At 42.7% G+C, this 21,701-nt stretch overlaps 1 protein-coding gene across 1 annotated transcript in view; it reads left to right on the top strand.

The window, feature by feature from the left end:
• Positions 1–21,701, top strand: part of CTNNA3 (catenin alpha 3) — a 1,121,082-nt gene that overhangs the window by 1,085,326 nt on the left and 14,055 nt on the right. Inside the window, exon 17 of the mRNA XM_058187693.1 lies at positions 180–314. Within this exon, the coding sequence (XP_058043676.1) occupies positions 180–314 (135 nt within the window). The remainder of the gene's footprint in view (positions 1–179; positions 315–21,701) is intronic.

The raw sequence follows: 21,701 nt of genomic DNA, 5'->3' as shown, positions 1-21,701 counted from the left end.
AAAATGGGAAAAGATAAAATGGGAAAAAGAAAATGGGAAAAAAGGAAAATGGGAAAAGGAAAAGAAAGGAAAATGAGGGGGGGTGGAGTTATTGCACCCTCTTAAGTCACTTTTCTTTTGGATCCCTGATGTTAAAAGTAGTTAGCTCAATCTATGCATTTTTGCTTTTATTTTTTTAGTGTCCAGACTGGTCATGTAAGCAAGACTTACTCGCTTACCTGGAACAGATCAAGCTCTACTCCCACCAACTCAAAATCTGCAGCCAAGTCAAAGCTGAAATCCAGAACTTAGGCGGAGAGCTCATCATGTCAGCAGTAAGTGGAAACTGTCCTGAAGGGATTGCACGATTCTGTTCTCTTCCAGGTTCTCTTCCCTGAGAAGAGACGATGCAATGGGTCTCTGACAGTGGTAGGTTTCAAAAATTTTTACTACTGGTTCTGTAGGTGTGGCATGGCTTGGTGGGCGTGGCAGGGGAAGGTTACTGCAAAAACCCCATTTCTTCCTGATCAGCTGGGACTTAGGAGGCAGAGAATAGATGGGGGCGGGGCCAGTCAGAATTTCCGCTACCGGTTCTCCAAAACAGATCAGAACCTGCTGAAACCCACCTCTGGTCTCAGAGATGAAATGCAAGCCTCTTGTGGGTGAACCCGTTTAAATCCTGCCTGAACAAGTTCATCGTGGGTATGAATGCTAGAGTTTTAATATAGTTGTAAATGGTCGTGTATTTATTCTTCATTTTCGTGTTTCCATTAAAAAAAATTGAAGTTACATTTCTATCATCCTGGCACGATTGAAGAATTATATGATTAACTATGGAAATAGAGGGATTTGCAAGGCTGCTCCGTGTAATATGAAAACGTAGGTCCCTATTTTCTGATTTTGCCTTCTTTACATAAATTATAATACTAATAAGTGTTCTTGTAACAAGAAGCTTGTTATATATAATATCCCTGTTCAGATCTGTGTTTCCCCTCCTCCCCCTGGGCTATTTCATTCAGGTATGTTTACCTTCCCAAATTTTTATTTCCCCCCATAGCTACTATCATTACATGCTGTTATGGGTTATAAAAGATTTTTGTACTTTTGCAAACCTTCTATCTCCCATACATTTACAGCTACCTTCCTTTTCAGCTACACGATGAACTACAATGATGAACTAAATATTTACATTTAAAAAAAGAGAAAGGTATTAGCATTCATTCAATTTCAGTAGCTGTCAACAGTATCTCGGTCAATAACTCCGAATGGCTTACAATTCAAAAAATATATTACAGTTAAAAGTACTAAAACATTTTAAAACACTAAAAACATCCAGATGAAATATACAAGATACTTGGCCAGTTAATACAGCCAGAAAATGTGGCCCTTGATAAATTCAGCACCCAAGGCACTGGAATATAGCCAGGTTTTTAGGAGCTGATGAAAGGCTAATAGGGTTAGGGCCATTCTAATCACCAAAGGTAGGATGTTCCATAGAGCAGGGGTCTCTAACCTTGGTCCCTTTAAGACTTGTGGACTTCAACTTCCAGAATCCCTCAGCCAGCAAAGCTGGCTGAGGAACTCTGGGAGTTGTAGTCCACAAGTCTTAAAGGGATCAAGGTTGGAGACCCCTGCCATAGAGGAAGGGCCAGTGTGGGGGAAAAATAATCTTCTGGTCCCCACCAACTGACAAACTTTAATGCCATGCAATTTCTGCTCAGTCTAGTTGGACCAGTAGAGATGGGTAGTATACAGGCACTCTAATGTTCTACATATGTTGTGGATTTCAGCTCCTGTCCATCCTAGCAATATCTGGTTGGACTGTCTGTTCTGTTAAGAAAATGTTGGATAGCCATTTGTCTGAAATGGTGTAGAGTGTCATGTCCCACTCCTCCGCTGATGGCTGGGTCAGGGAAATCCGAATCAGGCGTGCCTCTGCAGCTCTGCCAAAGTCCTAGCAAAGTCCTCAGGGCAGGCAGGAGACCAGAAAGTGACTTCAGCAAGATATGTTTAGACTTTGCCTGACTCAGAGAATGCCAGAAAACAGATCCTTTATATAGGCCATGGGGTGTGGCTCCATGACTCAGCACTTATCCAGGCCTGCCCCTCCCTTCCTTCTGTTGCCTCCGCTTATCAAGTCTTCTGACGCGAGGGTCACTCCAGTCGGCAGCTGTTGTCAATTGATCTCCCTCAGGCTCACATGCTGTGGAGGAGGGGGAGGGGTCTAGTTGCTCCGTTTGCCTGGGCATGGAGCCAGAGCTGGGGGCTGGAGGTATTTCCTCCTCTTCAGCCTGTCTGGGCATGGAGCCAGGGCTGGGGCTGGGAGGCATACATTCCTCCGTGTTCGGAAGCAGATAAGAAGGCCCCGGCTGTGGTGAGATCGGACAAGACACAACATAGAGTTTCCTGCCTGGGCAGGGGGTTGGACTAGAAGACCTCCAAGGTCCCTTCCAACTCTGTTATTATGTTATGTTATATGTTATTATGATAATATAGGGAACTTAACCAGTGGTGGGCTGAAACCAGTTTAACAACCGGTTTGGTGAGCATGTGTTTTGTGTGCGTACACACCTAATGCGCTTGTGCGCAGCGTTCAAACTACAGCAATTTGAAGCTCAGCTGCTTACCTTCTAAGGCAGCCCTGGTAAGTAGAAAAGCGGAGGCGGAGAAATCAGTTGTGCTGTGCAAATCAGCTGAGCCAGAATAGAATTTTTTATTGGCCAAGTGTGATTGGACACATAAGGAATTTGTCTTGGAGCATACGCTCTCAGTGTACATAAAAGAAAAGATACCTTCATCAAGGTACAACACTTAATGATAGTCATAGGCTACAAATCAGCAACCAGGAAACAATCTATATCAGTATAAATCGTAAGGATACAAGCAACAAAGTTACAGTCATAAGTGGAAGGAAAGAAGGAAATATAGGACAGGATAGGGCAGGTGTGGGTGAGAGGGGCCAGCTGATCATCGGAACAATCGGTTCACCTGAATCAGTCCAAACCCGTCACTGATCCTAACTATAAAATGTGCATCTAAACTAGCTTGAATTGTAATGGCCTAGACCCGTGATGGCGAACCTATGGCATGCATGCCAGAGATGGCACACAACACCCTCTCTGATAGCACACAAGCCATCACCCCAGTTCAGCTTCGCTGCATATGCGCGCATGCCTCCTGCCGGCCTGCTGGTCTTCAGGTCTCTGCTGCGCATGCAGGGGGTGGGGCACATGCAGGGGGTTGCGTGCACATGCATGGGGCAGGGCGGGTGTGGGGAATGTGCGCATGCACAGGGAGGCGCATGCAGGGGGCTGTGCGCACATGCACGGGGGGGCGGGGCGCATGCATGGAGGCTGCGTGTGCATTGCATTTTGGGGGTTCGGGCGTGTGCACTTTGGGCACTCAATCTGGAAAAGGTTAGCCATCACTGGCCTAGATCAATGTTTCTCAACCTTGGCAACTTGAAGATGTATGGTCTTCAACTCCCATAATTCCCCAGTCAGCTATTGTGCCAAGCTCAAAACCTGCATCTATCCAAAAGGGATAGTTCCAGTGGTGGGATTCAGCCAGTTCACACCACTTCGGGAGAACCGGTTGTTAACTTTCTGAGCAGTTTGGCAAACTGGTTGTTGGAAGAAATCATTAGGGCAGAGAACCGGTTGTTAAATTACTTGAATCCCACCACTGAATAGTTCCATATTCCATAAAATAAGTTTTATGGAACCACATAGTTCTCTGACACAGCTGCCTGCAATTACTGCAGGTTCTAGTCCCACCAGGCCCAAGGTTGACTCAGCCTTCCATCCTTTATAAGGTAGGTAAAATGAGGACCGAGATTGCTGGGGGGGCAATAAGTTGACTTTGTAAATATACAAATAGAATGAGACTATTGCCTTACACACTGTAAGCCGCCCTGAGTCTTCGGAGAAGGGCGGGATATAAATGTAAAAAAAAAAAAAAACCCTAGTTCTGAGCTTCAAGTGTTGTATTTCTGTGTTGATCCATTCAGGTATGTATCTGTGAGAGGAGGAATGATGATGCCAAATCTATCATCAAACACAAAAATTAAAACCCACACACAAAGACAGAGAGTGTGAGCTTTTGTGCTGAAGGTTCTAGTGACTTTTCCTTCAGATTGCCTTTTCTCTCTTTTGCGCTTTCATTGACATATGAACAAAAATACATGACATACCCTTGCGAAAGCACACATTCAACACTCACGCAGCTAAGATCAAGGATCAAATACTAAACCAGACTGAAAAAGCTGAATATCACATCACCTCTAAAGTTGTGTCCACATTACATTTTTAATACGGTCAGTTCAGGATCTAGTAGATATATTTATAGCACATTACAAAGCTGAATTAGTGTTGGCTAGGTGTTTTTTTTTAATCATACTTTATCATGTGGTGCAAACCCAGCTCATTTGATTAATTCAACCTATTTTGTAAACCCAGGAAAAAGAAATACAATAATCTATGCGAGGGCAAAAATGGCTGCCCAAAATGGCTAGGATGCAATCTTCTCTTCGTGCATACAAAACCTCCTCTTTGCCAAATGCATTGCAGATTTTCCTGGAAAGCAAGGGGGGAAAAAACAACCCATAGTATTTGTCTTCGCTGCTCTTGAGGTGTGCAAAATTACACTACTAACTAAATTACACTAAAATTACACTACTAACTACACTACTACTAAAAAACTACACTACTAACCAGAGCATATAAAACATTTGCTAGACCAATTCTAGAATACAGCTCACCTGTTTGGAACCCTCACCACATCTCTGACATCAATACAATTGAACGTGTCCAGAAATATTTTACAAGAAGAGTCCTCTGCTCCTCTGTAAACAACAAAATACCTTATCCCACCAGATTTGAAATCCTGGGCTTGGAAAACTTGGAACTCCGTCGCCTTCGACAAGACCTAAGTTTAACTCATAGAATCATCTATTGTAATGTCCTTCTTGTCAAAGACTACTTCAGCTTTAATTGCAATAATACAAGAGCAACCAATGGATTTAAACTTAATGTCAACCGCTTTAATCTAGATTGCAGAAAATATGACTTCTGTAACAGAATCATCAGTGCTTGGAATACTTTACCTGACTCTGTGGTCTCTTCTCATAATCCTAAAAGCTTTAACCAAAAACTTTCTACTATTGACCTCACCCCATTCCTAAGAGGACCATAAGGGGCGTGCATAAGTGCACAAACGTGCCTATCGTTCCTGTCCTATTGTTTTTCTTTTCTTCTTCCTATATATATATATATATATATATATATATATCTATGTAGGTCTTTGGTTATTCGGGTTTTCTCCCGCGTAAAATTGGAAGTGTCTTGGCAACGTTTCGACGAAGTCTCATTCGTCATCTTCAGGCTTCAGCTTCGTGCTTCTGGGAGCAATGTGTGATTGCAGCTGTTTCTTCCTTTTTAACTGCTAGCAGTTTAACTAGCAGTTAAAAAGGAAGAAACGGCTGCATCACATGCAGCTGAACGAATGAACGATGGTTTCATCAGATTCACGTCGCCAGAACTTCAAGACTATAGCTAAAACCTCAGAAAATATATATATATATATATATATATATATATGTTTTCTGAGGTTTTATATATATATATATAGGTCTTTGGTTGTTGGGTTTTCTCCGTGTAAAATTGGAAGTGTCTTGGCGGCGTTTCGACGAAGTCTCATTCGTCATCTTCAGGCTTCAGCCGTGCTTCTGGGAGCAATGTGTGATCGCAGCTGTTTCTTCCTTTTAACTGCTAGTGGGGTTTGAACTGATTGGGTGGGAGCTTGGCTGTGCTCTGATTGGATGGGGTTTTCTGTGCTCTGATTGGCTGGGGTGTGTCCTGTGTTGGTGGGGCTATATATATATATATAGGTCTTTGGTTGTTCGGGTTTTCTCCGTGTAAAATTGGAAGTGTCTTGGCGGCGTTTCGACGAAGTCTCATTCGTCATCTTCAGGCTTCAGCCGTGCTTCTGGGAGCAATGTGTGATCACAGCTGTTTCTTCCTTTTAACTGCTAGTGGGGTTTGAACTGATTGGGTGGGAGCTTGGCTGTGCTCTGATTGGATGGGGTTTTCTGTGCTCTGATTGGCTGGGGGTGTGTCCTGTGTTGGTGGGGGCTTGGTTGTGCTCAGTCTAGTCTGTGCTGCAGGGGGATTTGAGCTGGTGAGCTGCATAGCTGTTGTTTGGCTTTGTGGTCGTGCTACATCTTCATAGTGGGTGTCAAATATAACCCCCCCAAGCACATCCTAGAACTGACCAACCACTGCCTATCCAACACATACTTCATCTATAATGGACAAAAATACAAACAAATAGAAGGAGCACCCATGGGATCACCCCTCTCACCTGTCATTGCCAATCTCTACATGGAACACTTTGAAACCCAAGCTCTAGAAAAATCTGATCACAAACCCAAACTCTGGCTCAGATATGTAGATGACACCTTCATAATCTGGCCACACGGGAAAGAAAAACTTGAAAACTTCCTCACACACCTCAATAGCCTACACCCCAAAATACAGTTCACCATGGAAACAGAAGGTAATAACCAACTTCCCTTCCTGGATGTCTTAGTCTACAGAAAACCCAATGGCTCCCTAGGACACACCATCTACCAGAAGAAAACACACACAAACCACTATCTGCACGCACTCTCACACCACCACCCAGCACAGATCAACTCCGTAGCCAAGACACTCATCTCCAGAACAAAATGCTTAGCTGATGAACAACACCTAAAACCCGAACTAGACACTCTCACTAACGTACTAACATCCAATGGATTCCAAAGAAATAAGATTACCAAGATAATCCAAAAAGAACCCCCCACTAAAATCCAAGACAGAGAACAAGAAAACGGCACAGCCCTCCTCCCATATATAAAAGGCACCACAGACAGAATCAGCAAGATCCTCCACAAACACAACATCAAGACAGCATTCTGCACAAACAGAAAAATATCCACCATCCTAAGAAACCCCAAAGACAAAATTGAGTTAGAAAATCAAGGGTATATGAAATCCCATGCACCGCCTGCCCCACCACATACATTGGACAAACCAACAGAAGAATAAGTGCACGCATTGAAGAACACAAGAACTCATTCAAAAGAGGAACCAACTTCTTCCTGGTCCAACACTTTAAAGTCACAGGACATGATATTGACTTTAAAAGACCAGAACTATCGCCAAAACTGAACACTTTAACAACAGAATAATCAGAGAAGCCATTGAGATAAACGCCCACACAGCATGAACAAACGAGATGACACCTCCGCCTACCAGCCATTTGGAAACCCGCCCTTATTGACAAACGAGTCCCTAACACGAGGAATGACACCAGACCCACACTCACAAGGTCCACACAGGATGTCACCACCGCACATCCACCCAGAAAGCAGACCCAAACCCACACTGATCATGAAGCACGACCAAGGACCAGAAGCCAGACCGCAGCTGCAACATTAGCCATTTCAAACCCCTCCAATCCATTCATGCAGCAGACTGACACCCACTATGAAGATGTAGCACGACCACAAAGCCAAACAACAGCTATGCAGCTCACCAGCTCAAATCCCCCTGCAGCACAGACTACACAACCAAGCCCCCACCAACACAGGACACACCCCCAGCCAATCAGAGCACAGAAAAACCCCCATCCAATCAGAGCACAGCCAAGCTCCCACCCAATCAGTTCAAACCCCCACTAGCAGTTAAAAGGAAGAAACAGCTGCGATCACACATTGCTCCCAGAAGCACGAAGCTGAAGCCTGAAGATGACGAATGAGACTTCGTCGAAACGTCGCCAAGACACTTCCAATTTTACACGGGAGAAAACCCGAACAACCAAAGACCTATATACAAACACCCGTGAAAACCTCAGAAAACAGATATATATATGATATATATATGTATGATTCTGTATGATAGTTACATATATTGTTGTGACAAATAAATAAATAAAATAAATAAATAAATAAAAAGTTTGGTCTTACAGCCTGGACCAAATCAACTAGATTACATCCTCTGCATCAGAAGATCCTAGAACTGAAGGTTAAGTGAGAAGCTGAGAAAAAAAAAATTGCAAAAGAGAGTGGTGTCAAACTGCTTCCATTGTTGCTGCCAGAAACAGTGCATGGATGTGACATATCACAGTCACTGGGAGCTGAGATATCTTGAAGAGGAATTTTTTTCCTTCTGTTAAATGTTAAAAGAGACCAAAGAATATGCCTTTATTTCAATATTAATTTTACTTTCCTTTTTGGAAAAAAGGAACAATAATATGCATTGCTTCTTTTTGTTAAAGGAAATATTGCTTGGTGTCTTTTGATCTTTGGAAGCTAGCACTGTCTGCCAGAACAGTTATGCCTCAGATCTGGCTGATTTATGGCACAGCAAAGTATAGGACCAGAATAGAAGAACAAAACCATGATACTCAAATTGAATTAAAACTTAGATGTATGATCCTATCTTGATTTTTATTTTGAAGTGACATTTTTGTGTAATTGCTGGCTTCTATTTTGCAATTGCTCAGCACCTAACTGACTTTCTCAATTCTTGAAGGAAAAAAAGCAGAGCAACTAGACTGGGAAATAAATATATAATCAACCAACCAACTAACCAACCAACCAACCAACCAATCAATCACATATCCTTGCAGAAGTCAATACCAATAAGCATTATTTCAATAAAACTTTGTTGTTGTGTTTGTTGTATGTATCAAAGTAATTTATTTCGCATAGGCTACCCTTCTTGCAAATGGGACTCTGGATCACCTAACCACACATTAAAACATATCAGCAAAACATACAAAACTTACAAAAGAATGGATTATGCCCATGAAATCACCAGGAATTAACTATTCCCCACCATGAAGTCAGAACTGAAGAAGCTTCTTGGATAAGAAGCAAAAGGTTTTCAAGGAAAAGAGGGGGGGAGGGGGAGAAGAGGAAGAGGAGAAGGAGGAAGAGAAAGAAGAGGAGGAAGAGGAAGAAAAGGAGGAGTAAGATGAGGAAGAAGAGGAGGAGTAAGATGAAGAGGAGGAGGAGGAGGGGGAGGCAGAGGGAGAAGAGGAGGAGGAGGAAGAGGTAGAAGAAGGAGAAGAAGAAGAAGAAGAAGAAGAAGAAGAAGAAGAAGAAGAAGAAGAAGAAGAAGAAGAAGAAGAAGAAGAAGAAGAAGAAGAAGAAGAAGAAGATGATCCACTTGCCTTTGTACAGCATTTTTGGGACAACCAGGAATCCAGCTCAGTCCATGGAAACAATGTCTTTTAAATAAGCAAACCATCCTCATCAGGAAAAATATTCAAGTGTTCCAGGAAGTGCAACAGACAAATTGTCCCAGCGATCAAAAATGTAAAAAAAAGAAATTTTGCTTTAGGGGCTGCTGTCATTTGTGATGGTAATAAATACTTGGCGAATCTGTTCAGTGAAAATTCATTAGAGAAAACAAATCTTGCCAATAAAGTGACAGAATCTGCTGTCTTTGGGAGAGAGAAAAAAAGAACGCTAAGCTGCAATATGGCAAGTCGTACCACATTCCTTCTGGCTCTGCCACATTGGGAAATGAACTGTGCATAAGGAAGGAAAAAAAACCCCTTGACCTCGAGAATGTAGTATCAGCATTTCACATAACAGCAAGTGGGGCTTGTTATATATTTGCATTTACTCGCCATAAAAAAAAAAATCCTGATGATTAATTTCAACCTTTTTTCTGCTTGCTACTTGTCTGCCATGGCTGCATCTCACCTATCGAAGCTTCATGAGTGGCTGCCTGACATTAGCAGCGGTGTGTGTGTGTGTGTGTGTGTGTGTGTGTGTGTGTGTGTGTGTGCATGCATGTGAGGAAGCAAGACGTTTCCTTTGTGTTGCTTACACAGGAAAACCTTAGATTCAGTTTTATGGAAGGGAGTGGAGGATGGCATAGATTTGAAGGCCTAATCCAGGGGTGTCAAACTTGATTTCAGTGAGGGCCGCATCAGGGGGCCAGGGTGGGTGTGGCCAGGGTGGGTGTGGCCAGGGTGGGCGTGGCCAGCTTGACATCACTCATGGCAGGGGCGCCTGAGGTGGCCCGAGCTCTTTGCCAGTGATAAGGGGCTCCCGAGTTCCATTTTCGACTGTGATAGCCTCTTGCAACCCTCTGACAGAGAAAACAGAGTTTGGGAGGGCTGCAGGAGCTCCGTTTTCACTGGCAGAGGCACTGCAGGCTGGTCCTTCACTGTTTCTAGGGCGACCCCTTGGACCAGATTTAAGCACCCCGCGGGCTGGATCTGGCCCCTGGGCCTTGAATTTGACACCTCTGGTCTAGTCTAATGAAAGGAAGGGCTAGGAGGGACGTGGTACCAGGGTTCCAATATTAGATGTGGCTGTCACAGAGAAAAATGGGTCAACCTGTTCTCCAAAGCAGCAGTCACCAACTGGTGGTCTGTGGACCACTGGTAGTCCATGAGAAAATTTTGGTGGTCCGCAGGAAAATTATTTGCATTTTGTATATTGCACTAAATCAGGGGGCCTCAAACTATGGCCCCTGGGCTGGATACATGCAATGAACGTTTGTGTTGTTCCAGAGAACCTCCCCCTTTGGGGTCTTTTTGTGGGGGTTGGAGGGGGGCAGAAATTCCAATGTGTGGTCTGCTTCAGCCTCCAGGTTAGGGACTTTGGGCAAAAGCTGAAGGAAAGCACTGCTGGTGGTGAAGAGTCTGAGGGCCTTGTTCCAGTGGGACTGCCTCATGGCCTGGAACTAGCTGACCATCTCAGCCCACTGAGCCTCCAAGCACCGGTATCTGGCCTTAACCACTTGCAGATCTTCCCTCTGCTTGGAAAGCCTATGCTCCTAGTCCTCAGTGAGCTGCTTCTGCTGAGTTTTCTCGGTCAGATCCAATTTGAACTGAGCTGTTTTGTCAACTCTTTCCCATGGTGGCTGCTTAGCTCCAGCATCTGCTTCCTGTTGGGGTCCTAAGGAGCCCGGGTGGGTAGATGAGGAGTGGCTGGGAGGGAGGGGTGAGTAGAGGCGGGCGAGACACCCCTCGATGTGAGTGACACCGAGTTGTCCACGTCCACCCAGTCACATGACCACCTAGCCATGTCCACTCAGCTGGTCATTAGGCAAATCATATTAGTGGTCTGTGGGATTTAAAATTATGAATTTAGTGCTCCCTGAACTCCAAAAGGTTGGTGAACCCTGCTCCAAAGTACACGAAGTAGCATATGGAACTTGTCAAAGAGAGAGATCCAGCCTAAAACTAAGGATAAATTTCCTGGGAGTGAGAACAATTGATCAGTGAAATGGCCTACTTTCAGAAATTGTGGATGCACCCCACTGCAAGTTTTGTTGTGTCTTGTCCGCTCTCACCGCAGCTGGGGTCTGCTTATCTGCTCCCGAACACGGAGGAATGTATGCCTCCCGGCCCCAGTCCTGGCTCCATGCCCAGACAAGCTGCAGAGGAGGGGGCACCTCCCGGTCCCAGCCCTGGCTCCATGCCCAAGCAGGCTGCAGAGGAGGGAGCATCCCCCGGCCCCAGCCCTGGCTCCATGCCCAGGCAAACGGAGCAGCTAGACCCCTCCCCCTCCTCCACAGCATGTGAGCCTGAGGAAAGTTTACTTCCAACAACAGCTGATTGGAGTGACCCTCGCATCAGAAGACTGGATAGGCGGAGGCAACAGAAGGAAGGGAGGGGCAGGCCTTAATGAGTGCTGAGTCATGGAGCCACACCCCATGGCCTATATAAAGGATCTGCTTTCTGGCAGTCTCTGAGTCAGGCAAAGTCGAACTTATCTTGCTGAAGTCACTTACTGGTCTCCTGCCTGCTCTGAGGACTTTGCTAGGACTTTGGGCAGAGCTGCAGAGGCAAGCCTGATTCGGATTTCCCTGACCCGGCCGTCAGCGGAGGAGTGGGACATGACAAGTTTTAAAAAAGAGACTAGACAGCCACTTGACTGAAATGGCATAAGGTCTCTTGCTTGAGCAGCGGGCCTGGACTAGAAGACCTCCAAAGTCCCTGTTATCCCAAACTCTGTCGTTCTGTATCAGTTTATTTGCAAGTTTGCCCTAGAATGCCGGTGTAGGAATGCTAATGGCTACATCGGCTTAGGCCTGTGCATGGAGAAACTTGTCATGCTTGCTTTCATGGCCAAAGGGGCAAGGGATGGAGCCGGAGGCTGAGCCAAGTCGACTTGGAAGCCATCTTGACCACGTGAAGCTGAGAGCCGGCTTCCTCCTCCTGCCCCTTCCAATCACCTCCCAGGTTCCTCTAATAAAGTTCTTATAAGGCTGCAAAGTAAATAGAAAACTGATAACCTCGACAGCTTTTCATAATCTTTCTAAATGCCCCCCACTGGCAGAATGACAAATGAACTGCTAAACAGAAGAGAATATTGGACGGAAAATCAATTTGGCAGGCAAAAGGCAAGGGGGAGAGGGGAGAAATGACTTCAGGCAGCTCTGCCGGTATTCTGAGTTTTCCATCTTCTTCTATACTTCTTCCCAATTACATACCCTGACACACACAGACACACAAACACACACAGAGTTCAGGGGTGGGTTTTTTTTCTTCTTTTCTTTGCGTACTAACAGACTGAGATTTCCTTTCTCTTTGAAGTGTTGCATAGCTAATATCTGCTTTTGAGAGCAAGTTTAAGGCGTCAGAGTTTCAGACTTGTAAGCTTTTGCTGGAAGGAAGAATAAATGAAAGGGAAGGGTCTGATCATCTTTTTAAGGCTTAGAATGTCAGCCGCATCATAAGAGAGGTTCTTTCACTTGAAAGCTCTTTCGTTCTCCCGACCTGCCACTCCCAAGCTGTGTAGTTCAGTGGTGGGTTTCACATTTTGTTACCACTGGTTTGCCTTGCGTGCATGCACACGCTTCATACATGCGCAGCTTCCACACATGCGCCTGGCCTTCCATGCATGCACTTTGCTCTTGCGCTCACCTTCCGCGCATGCACCAGGCCTCAAAACCATGCCTAAAAAGGATGGCATAGAGCCAGGGTGAGCCCACCTGCTGTCAGCTTTGGAAGCCATACTAGGCCGAAGGCTTCCACACACTGCCACTTTCTCCTGTGTGGGAAAGTAGGAGAAGGGGGTGGTTGTTCAAGGGGCTATTAGACATAATAACATTTTTCCTGCTGGTCAAGGTCACGTTGAGCCCGCATCTGGAGAAGCAGTGGCCGGAGTGATGTCTCGAGATGGGACGGTTGGCGATTGGAGCATGTGATCGGCAGAGGGGTCATGAGGGTGGGGATTTTGGAGTTTGTATTACTGAGGGAGAAACCCGGATCCCCAGATTCGGATTTCATCCAACTGTGCCAGTTTACCTATGCTAGTAAAAGAACTTTAAAAGATGTTTGTTTCTGCAGGAGGGGTTTTTCTGGAAGGCTGACACCTGTGATATCCGCTACCGGTTTATTTATTTATTTATTTATTTATTTATTTATTTATTTATTTATTATTCATATTTGTATACCGCCCTATCTCCCGAAGGACTCAGGGCGGTTCACAGGCATATAAAACACTTATATACAAATTAAAATAAACATTAAAAAACTTATTCTAATGCCCAATTATTAAAAATAGAAATATAAATATTAAAACCAATTTAAAATCCCTATAAATTTAAAATCTAAGCCAGTCCTGCACAGATGAATAAATGTGTCTTGAGCTCGCGACGGAAGGTACGGAGGTCCGGAAGTCGACGGAGTCCTGGGGGGAGTTCGTTCCAGAGGGTGGGAGCCCCCACAGAGAAGGCCCTTCCCCTGGGCGTCGCCAGACGACACTGCCTAGCTGACGGCACCCTGAGGAGTCCCTCTCTGTGAGAGTGCATGGGTCGGTGAGAGGTATCCGGTAGCAGTAGGCGGTCCCGTAAATAACCCGGCCCTATGCCATGGAGCGCTTTGAAGGTGGTTACCAAAACCTTGAAGCGCACCCGGAAGGCCACAGGTAGCCAGTGCAGCCTGCGCAGGATTGGTGTCATACGGGTATGAACTGGTATGAACCAGCTGAATATCATCTCTGTCGCAGTTCTATAAAAGGGCTCTCAAAAATTTGCTGCCTAGAACACATACACATACACACTGCCTAGAACACATACACATTCAAAACAAAGCAAACCCCTCATCAATGAATGAGTGAGAACAAGAGAGGAATGAAGCAAATTGTAAAATGAAGCCACTCTGTAATGTTAACAATCTACTCCATAAATATATGATAACCTCTTCTGAAGGTTACTCTGTTTTAACCCAGCAATTATAGTGTGGTTAACAATTTCTAGAGAGAGAGCTGGAGATTCTAGTGAGACATCCCAGAGCTGTTCTTTTTTCAGTATGGCACAGTATGGCACAATGCAGGCGTGAAATGCTAACGGTTCAGGCCGGTTCACTCGAACCGCTAAAAAAAAAATGCTAAGCGAAGTGGTAGCAGACTTCAGAGCATTTCATCCCTGATGCAGTGGTTAAAGTACAGTACTGCAGGCTACTTCTGCTGATCACCGGCTGCCAGCAGTTTGGCAGATCAGATCTCACCAGGCTCAAGGTTGACTCAGCCTTCCATCCTTCCGAGGTTGGTAAAATGAGAACCCAGATTGTTGGGGGCAACATGCTGACTTTGTAAACTGCTTAGAGAGGGCTGTAAAAGCACTGTGAAGCGGTATATAAGTCTAAGTTCTATTGCTATTGCTATTACAGTAGAACCTCTGGTCACAACCATAATTCATTCCATAACTTTGGTCACAAACCAGTTTGGTCGTAACCCGAACCTAATTTTGGAAATTTGGCACTTACAAAAAAAAAAAAAAAACTGGCGTAGAAGGGGAAATCGGCCATGGGGGAAAAAAAGGTGAATTTTTTGGTCGGAACCCGATTTGGTTGTGATCAGAAGCGTTCGTGACCAGAGGTTCTACTGTATATGAATTATGAAATGGATAACTCTTGTTTAATGATCACTATAGACTTTGATCACCCTGCATTTTCTTTATTAGCTTTCTAAGGAAGTAGAATTTTTTTAAGCAATAAAAAGGCCACCCAGTTTGCAGATTGGCAGAACAACCTAAATACACTAAGTTATTTTTGGCAAAATTAAATTATGCTTGAGGGAACAGGAAGAAAGATACTTGGAATTTGCCAGAGTTCAGCTGAAGGAAGAAAAGATTGTAATTATCTGTTCTGAACAATTGTGTGCTGAACTGTTAAAGGTGGGGGGGGGGGAAACATCCTGAAGATCTGCTATTGCAATGAGTAGATCTTGAAAATCACAGATTGTCTAATCTGAGCAATTGAGTGACTGCTTCCAATTGAGCAAATAGAGACCAGTGATGGAATGCAAGGAGACCAGATACCACCAATGAGTTAACTAATAGGGAGAGGAGTGACACAAGTTTATGAAATGAATTCAGCATGGAAATTTCATAGGCTCTCCTGGAATTTTTTCTTCTAAGAGGCTGAACAGAGCTAAAATGAATACTTGAGATGAGAACTCGAAGAAAAGTGAGTCTTTTTATTGATGTTGCCCTAAAGAAACTAAAGTGAAGATGAATAAACAGAAATTTGCACTTGTCATCTCCAAAACCAATGTCAGGTTTATCCTCCTGCCTGAACAAATCCTGGGATATATTTGCAACAAATGCTACTCCTAGCAGTCCTTATCTACTCAATAGGCTGGAAGTGTAGAGGGAGTGCCAAGAAAGTAAAAGCTTAGAATGAGCTGAAGTTAGCGAAGATGGCTAAGAATAACAAGGTTTTAGATTCTTCAACTAAAGGCAAAGTATTAGTATACTAGCTGCTACAGGTAACAAGGCTAAACCATATGATGAATGACTGATGGAACTAAGTATATCTAGTCTAATGACGAGAAGGACTAGGAGTTATATGATAGCAGACTTCCAATATTTCTTTTTTTTAAAAAAAATTATATTTTATTTTATAAACAAACATACAATACATAATCAGTCATTCAGTGCTTCATCTGAGTACATCTTTTGTGTTTTCTTCTTGTTCTCCAATGTTTCATAATATCATTTCATTTATTGTGATATTTCTCCCACATTTCTTGCTTTACTATTAATACATTTATCAATCTTCTCTCTCCTTTCTTCTTCCCATGTTTCATTACAACATTACCCTATATATTTCTTCTCTAACCAATGCTCCCCATGTCTTAAAATATTCAGATTCCTCTCTTTCTTTAATTGTCCAAGTCAAACTATTCATTTCTGCACAATCCGATATTTTCTTAATTACTTCACCCTCTGTCGGGATTTTCTCTGCTTTCCATCTTTGCGCAAATACTATCCTCGCTGCAGTTATTACATGTAGACTCCCAATACTTGAGGGGCTGTCACAAAGAGGAGGGGCTCAAGCTATTCTCCAAAGCACCTGAGGGCAGGACAAGAAGTAATGGGCGAGAGATCATTAAAGGGAGATCCAACCTAGAAAACTGAGAAATAAGAAATTTCCTGACAGTGAGAATAATTAATCAGTGGAACAGGAAGTCCCAGGTGCTCCATCACTGGACAGCCATTTGTCCGGAATTGTATAATGTCTCCAACTTGAGTAGGGGGCTGGACTAGAATTACTCCAAGGTGCCTTCCAACATTATTATTTGATCTTCTATGTTCTACACCCATGATGGCGAACCTATGGCACTCGTGTCGGAAGTGGCATGCAAAGCCATCTCTCTGGGCACACCAGCTATCACCCAGTGGTGGGTTTCAAAAATTTTTACTACTGGTTCTGTGGGTGAAGCTAGGTGGGTGTGGCGTGGCTTGGTGGGTGTGGCTTGGTGGCCATGGCAGGGGAAGGATACTGTAAAATCTCCATTCCCACCCCACTCCAGGGGAAGGATAATGTAAAATCTCCATTCCCTCCCCAATCCAGGGGAAGGTTACTGCAAAATCCCCATTTCCTCCCAATCAGCTGGGACTTGGGAGGCAGAGAATAGATGGGAGTAGGACCAATCAGAATTTTTACTACCGGTTCTCCGAACTACTCAAAATTTCTGCTACTGGTTCTCCAGAACTGGTCAGAACCTGCTGAAACCCACCTCTGCTATCGCCTGTTGCTCTTCTAGGTTCCAGCGCACCAGCCAGCTGGTCTTCATGTGCGTGGGAGCACTGGAAACCAGTTTACGGAACTCCCACACATGCCCGCTGAGGAGCTGCTCTTCCGGTTTCTGGCGCATGTACGCTCCCGTTTTGGCACTCGGTGCCGAAAAGGTTGCCAACACTGTTCTGAACCTTTAACAATGGCCTACACAATACCACTCTTGGATGACAGATGCTCATGACATAATATGACATCTCACTTCTAGCCTCTGCTGTTTTTATTCCTTTTCAGGGAGGAGGGTGCACTTTTTCCTACCCCACTGTTACTTCTGAGTGTTCCTCCATTGAAGTACAGGTTGAAGACACAGTTGTCTAACTACACACACTTGCTTCGGACCAGTTTTAACGATGCTTCATTTTGCCAGGCCTGATTCCATGATCCAATTCGAGCTTCCAATTTCATGAATTTGCCTAAGTGGTTATATCTCTCCTTTTCCCCTACATTTTCCTTTCAGTGCCAGATATTCTCCAAATGCAGTAATGCAGTGTTTTTCAATCTCGGCAGCTTGAAGATAAGTGGATTCAACTCCCTTTACTGACTGGGGAATTCTGGGAGCTGAAGTCACCCATCTTCAGGTTACCAAGGTTGAGAAACAGACAGAGCAGTAATGGATTAGAGAATGTGTAGATCAGGGGTATCCAAATTTGTCAACTTTAAGACTTGTGGACTTCAACTCCCAGAATTCCTCAGAATTCCTGAGCCAGCAAAGCAAAGTTGAAGTCCACAAGTCTTAAAGTTGCCAAGTTTGGACATCTCTAGTGTAGATAGATTGGGAAGAAAATCCATCATCATCTAGTTTTATTTTTTCTAGTATTTACTCTTCATGTTTCATGTTTATGAAACATGCTCTTCGTGTTTCAGCCTAGATAGATTCTTTTGATATAAATATTGAAAAATATAATAGATGATTGGAGATGATTGACTCTTTTTACCATACCCCATAGACCTCTGGGGAGAGAAGACTTGTGAGAATAATATTTTATTTTATAAGTTTGAAGCTAAGAAGGAGAGCTGTAGATTTAACCTTTATTTTTCCCCTGTTGGCATTTCCTTCATTCCTCTATTTCACCAAGGATTCCAATTTCTACAAACATATTACTATAAAATAGAGTACTTGGTAGTAATTCCAAATTTTTATATTACATATAAAAGAAAGTAGTCTAAAGAAGGAAAGGAGAAGAATTAGATCTGCTCACATTGGAAAATACATTGGGGTTATGATAAGGGAAATGTAATTGCTGCTCAAGACAAGCTTGACTCTTGGTGACCACATCAGATCCAAACTTGTGGGTTATTTTTTCCCCCCACTCCCATCAACCAGTATCAGCTTTTCCACTGCCAACTGGGCTACCCAGAGGTGGGCGTCACATAATGTAACAACTGGTTTGGCCAGAACCAAAAATGTGAGCATGCACACATCAAACACACGCCAATTATATAGGACAGGATAATGCCAGGGCGGATGGGCGAGCCCAGCCATTGGTCGGAACTATCGGTTCGCCCGAACCGGTCCAAACCGCAGCAGCTCATCTCTGGGACTACACATATAAACCAAACATAATTTCTTCTACAAAGGTCACTTTTGTTCAATGTGTTTGTCATTCACACCTAGGAATTTTATCTATTTAACAAAATTGACCATTTTCTTTGTAAAATGAAGAACGAGCTTCATTTTTTTTGGAAACACACATGGGAGACAACAAAACTAAACATTTATTTACTGTATTTTTTGGATTATAAGACGCACCTTTTTCCCCAAAAAAAGAGGGTGAAAATCTGGGTGCATCTTATACTCTAAATGTAGGCCCACCCAGCTTCTCAAACGGAGGTTTCAGAGGCTGAAAGAAGCTTCAGAAGAGGAAGAGGGGTAGAAGAGGGAGAAGGAAAGTGTAGGGTGGAGGGAGGAGAGGATGTAGATAAGAGAAGGAGAGGAAGGTCTGGAAAGTAAAAGAAGGTAGAAGAGGGAAGAGTGTTAAAAAGGGGGGTGGTGACTGGGCAAGCCCGACTAATTGTATATAACTGTACATTGAATGAGTTGTTTGATATGATTGTAAAAATAAAACTTTTTTATGAAAAAAAAAAAAAGAAGCTTCAGAAGAGAAGCCTCCAAACAGAGTTTCAGAGGCTTTTTTTCCTGAAGTTCTTTTTTGGAGGCTTTCCGAGGCAGAAAAAATGTTTTTGTCAGAAATGGAGTTTCAGAGGCAGAAAAAAAAGCAAAAAAAAAAAGCAAGGCACAGAGCTCACAACCAAAGAACCTGTTGCTAAAATTCACCTCTGGGAACAGCTGATTGGGGGTATTCTGGGAGGCCAATCCACCTGCCAATCAGCTTTTTTCTTAATTTCCTCCCCAAAAACTAAGGTACATCTTATACTCCAGTGCGTTTTATACTCCGAAAAATACAGTACCTTTGGGTACCAATTCTCTGTACGATACCAGTTCAATTTCAGACAGTTTCTCATCCATGTAAACATAAATTCTCCTGACTTATATATTCTGAATAATTGAGGGAAACTGTGCTGTAACTTTCAGATTTAGACGATGGAGGATTATTATTTTTTTTAGAATATTGAGTCAACCTGATCACATTGGAGGGATAAAACTGTTAAACTCAATGCCATTGCAACATTTAAAAAAGCAAAAATGTTGGATTATAATTATCATATGCAAACAGCAAAATTCTGGTATTTTTGCATAAACTATTTCCTTTGCCATATTCCATATTCAGTTTTGGAGTTGAAAATCATGTGGCACTTTTCCCAACTAACAAATGTTGTTAAAATACATAATCTTGAGGTGCAGTGGAATAGCTGAACAGATGTTAGATTTAAACTGGACTGATGTGGGTGGGAGAAAAGGGAAGACAGAAGGCAGGATGGTTATGAGACTGTAGATTACAGGTGACACAGATTAAAAATACCTTATCAATCATAATACGTTAAAAATCCATGGGATTGTTGAACCCTTCTGAGATAACCTGAAAACTTTTAATATATGGGAATTCAGCAATCTCCCACTCAACTATGCTGGGGTATCTCCTTTTTTCCATGACTGCTACTTTGAGATCTATAATAGGGTTCCTTAGTACATTGAAATGTTCCTTGTTTTGGAACTGATACTCAGTAGAACTTGAGTACAGTACTTAAAATGATTGAAAATGTTTGGTATTTTGTTTTTTGTAATCATGTAAAATATAAAAGATTCCTGACTGTTCACAGGGTATATGAAGCATAAAAGATTATGGCAATACTTCTGCTATGCTTACTATAAAGTTGTTTCCAAAGCAAGATTAATACTGCTTGCTCTCTGACATTATTTGAATATTTGTCAATCCCAGGGTTGCATGTTTACCAACATATTTCAATATGCACGTTGTATGTTTTGACACTCAACAAAGTTTGATACCACTCAGTATCCCGGTATAAAGAACGGCACAATACATTCTGTATGTTCAACATTTGATGCTAAAGCAAGAGAGACATTAGTTCGGTTGCCACCATGTGAATTATACGGTGACAATCAGTCCTGCTTTGAGTTGATCTCAGTTTCTGGTAGACCTATTCCTAAAGAATTTTTCTTCAACAGTTTGGAAATACTGTCTTCTCTCAGGATTCTTGAAAAGTGCTTTTCAGTCTAATATATAGTTCTAAAATTTCTTAGTGGTCTCCCATCTTCTTTTTTTTATTATTAATGTTTTATTTATTTTATTTATATAACACATAAAAATTCAATTTCCATCAAACAGTGTGTGATCTGGGTACAAGTGTTGTTGTTTTGAACAGTCATAATCTAAATGTTTACAAAAGTATTCATCACAATAACATTGATAATATAATAACAATAATATTCAACATTATCTATTTTAACAACTTTCCATTTTAACATTTCCTCTTTTTATGTCTCCCCATTTCTAATCTTCTTCTATTTTCTAACCATATCAAAAAATATTCAGTTTCTTCTTTATCCTTAATAGTAAGCATTAGTCTATCCATTTCTGCACATTCTAATATTTTCTTAATTACATTCTCATCTGTCGGGATCTCGTCATTCTTCCGTAGTTGTGCAAATACAATTCTGGCTGCAGTCAGTACATGTAAAATCAAATATATAGTCCTTTTATCATCTTTTTTCAGTAACATGCCCAATAAAAATATCTCTGATTTCAAGTCTATGGTTTTTTGTCATTTTTTCCAACCAAGTATGTATTTTCGTCCAATATTTCTTTAGCTTTTGGGCATGTCCACCACATATGGTAATATGAACCAGGTGACCATCTTCTTAAAGACACAGGACTTCTTTCTACAGTCATGTAGAAATGATGAGAATGTCGAACCATAAAATAAAATCTCATATCGTTATCCTCTTATTTCATTCTATTGCAATAAGGATTTGACACAATTTGTTTGAAAGTAACCCCAGGGGAATCTTAAGACAACAGGACATGACCTTGTAGATGACCCTCACTCTGTCAAGGACCTTGGAGTACTCATATCAAATGATCTAAGTGCCAAAGCCTACTGTAACAACATTGCCAAAAAGGCATTAAGGGTTGTAAACCTAATCTTGCGTAGCTTCTTCTCCGGTAATATTACACTACTAACCAGAGCATACAAAACATTTGCTA

The sequence above is a fragment of the Ahaetulla prasina genome, chromosome 6 (assembly GCF_028640845.1).
Source record: "Ahaetulla prasina isolate Xishuangbanna chromosome 6, ASM2864084v1, whole genome shotgun sequence".
NCBI lineage: Eukaryota > Metazoa > Chordata > Lepidosauria > Squamata > Colubridae > Ahaetulla > Ahaetulla prasina.
This window is presented reverse-complemented; position numbering and strand designations above follow the sequence as displayed.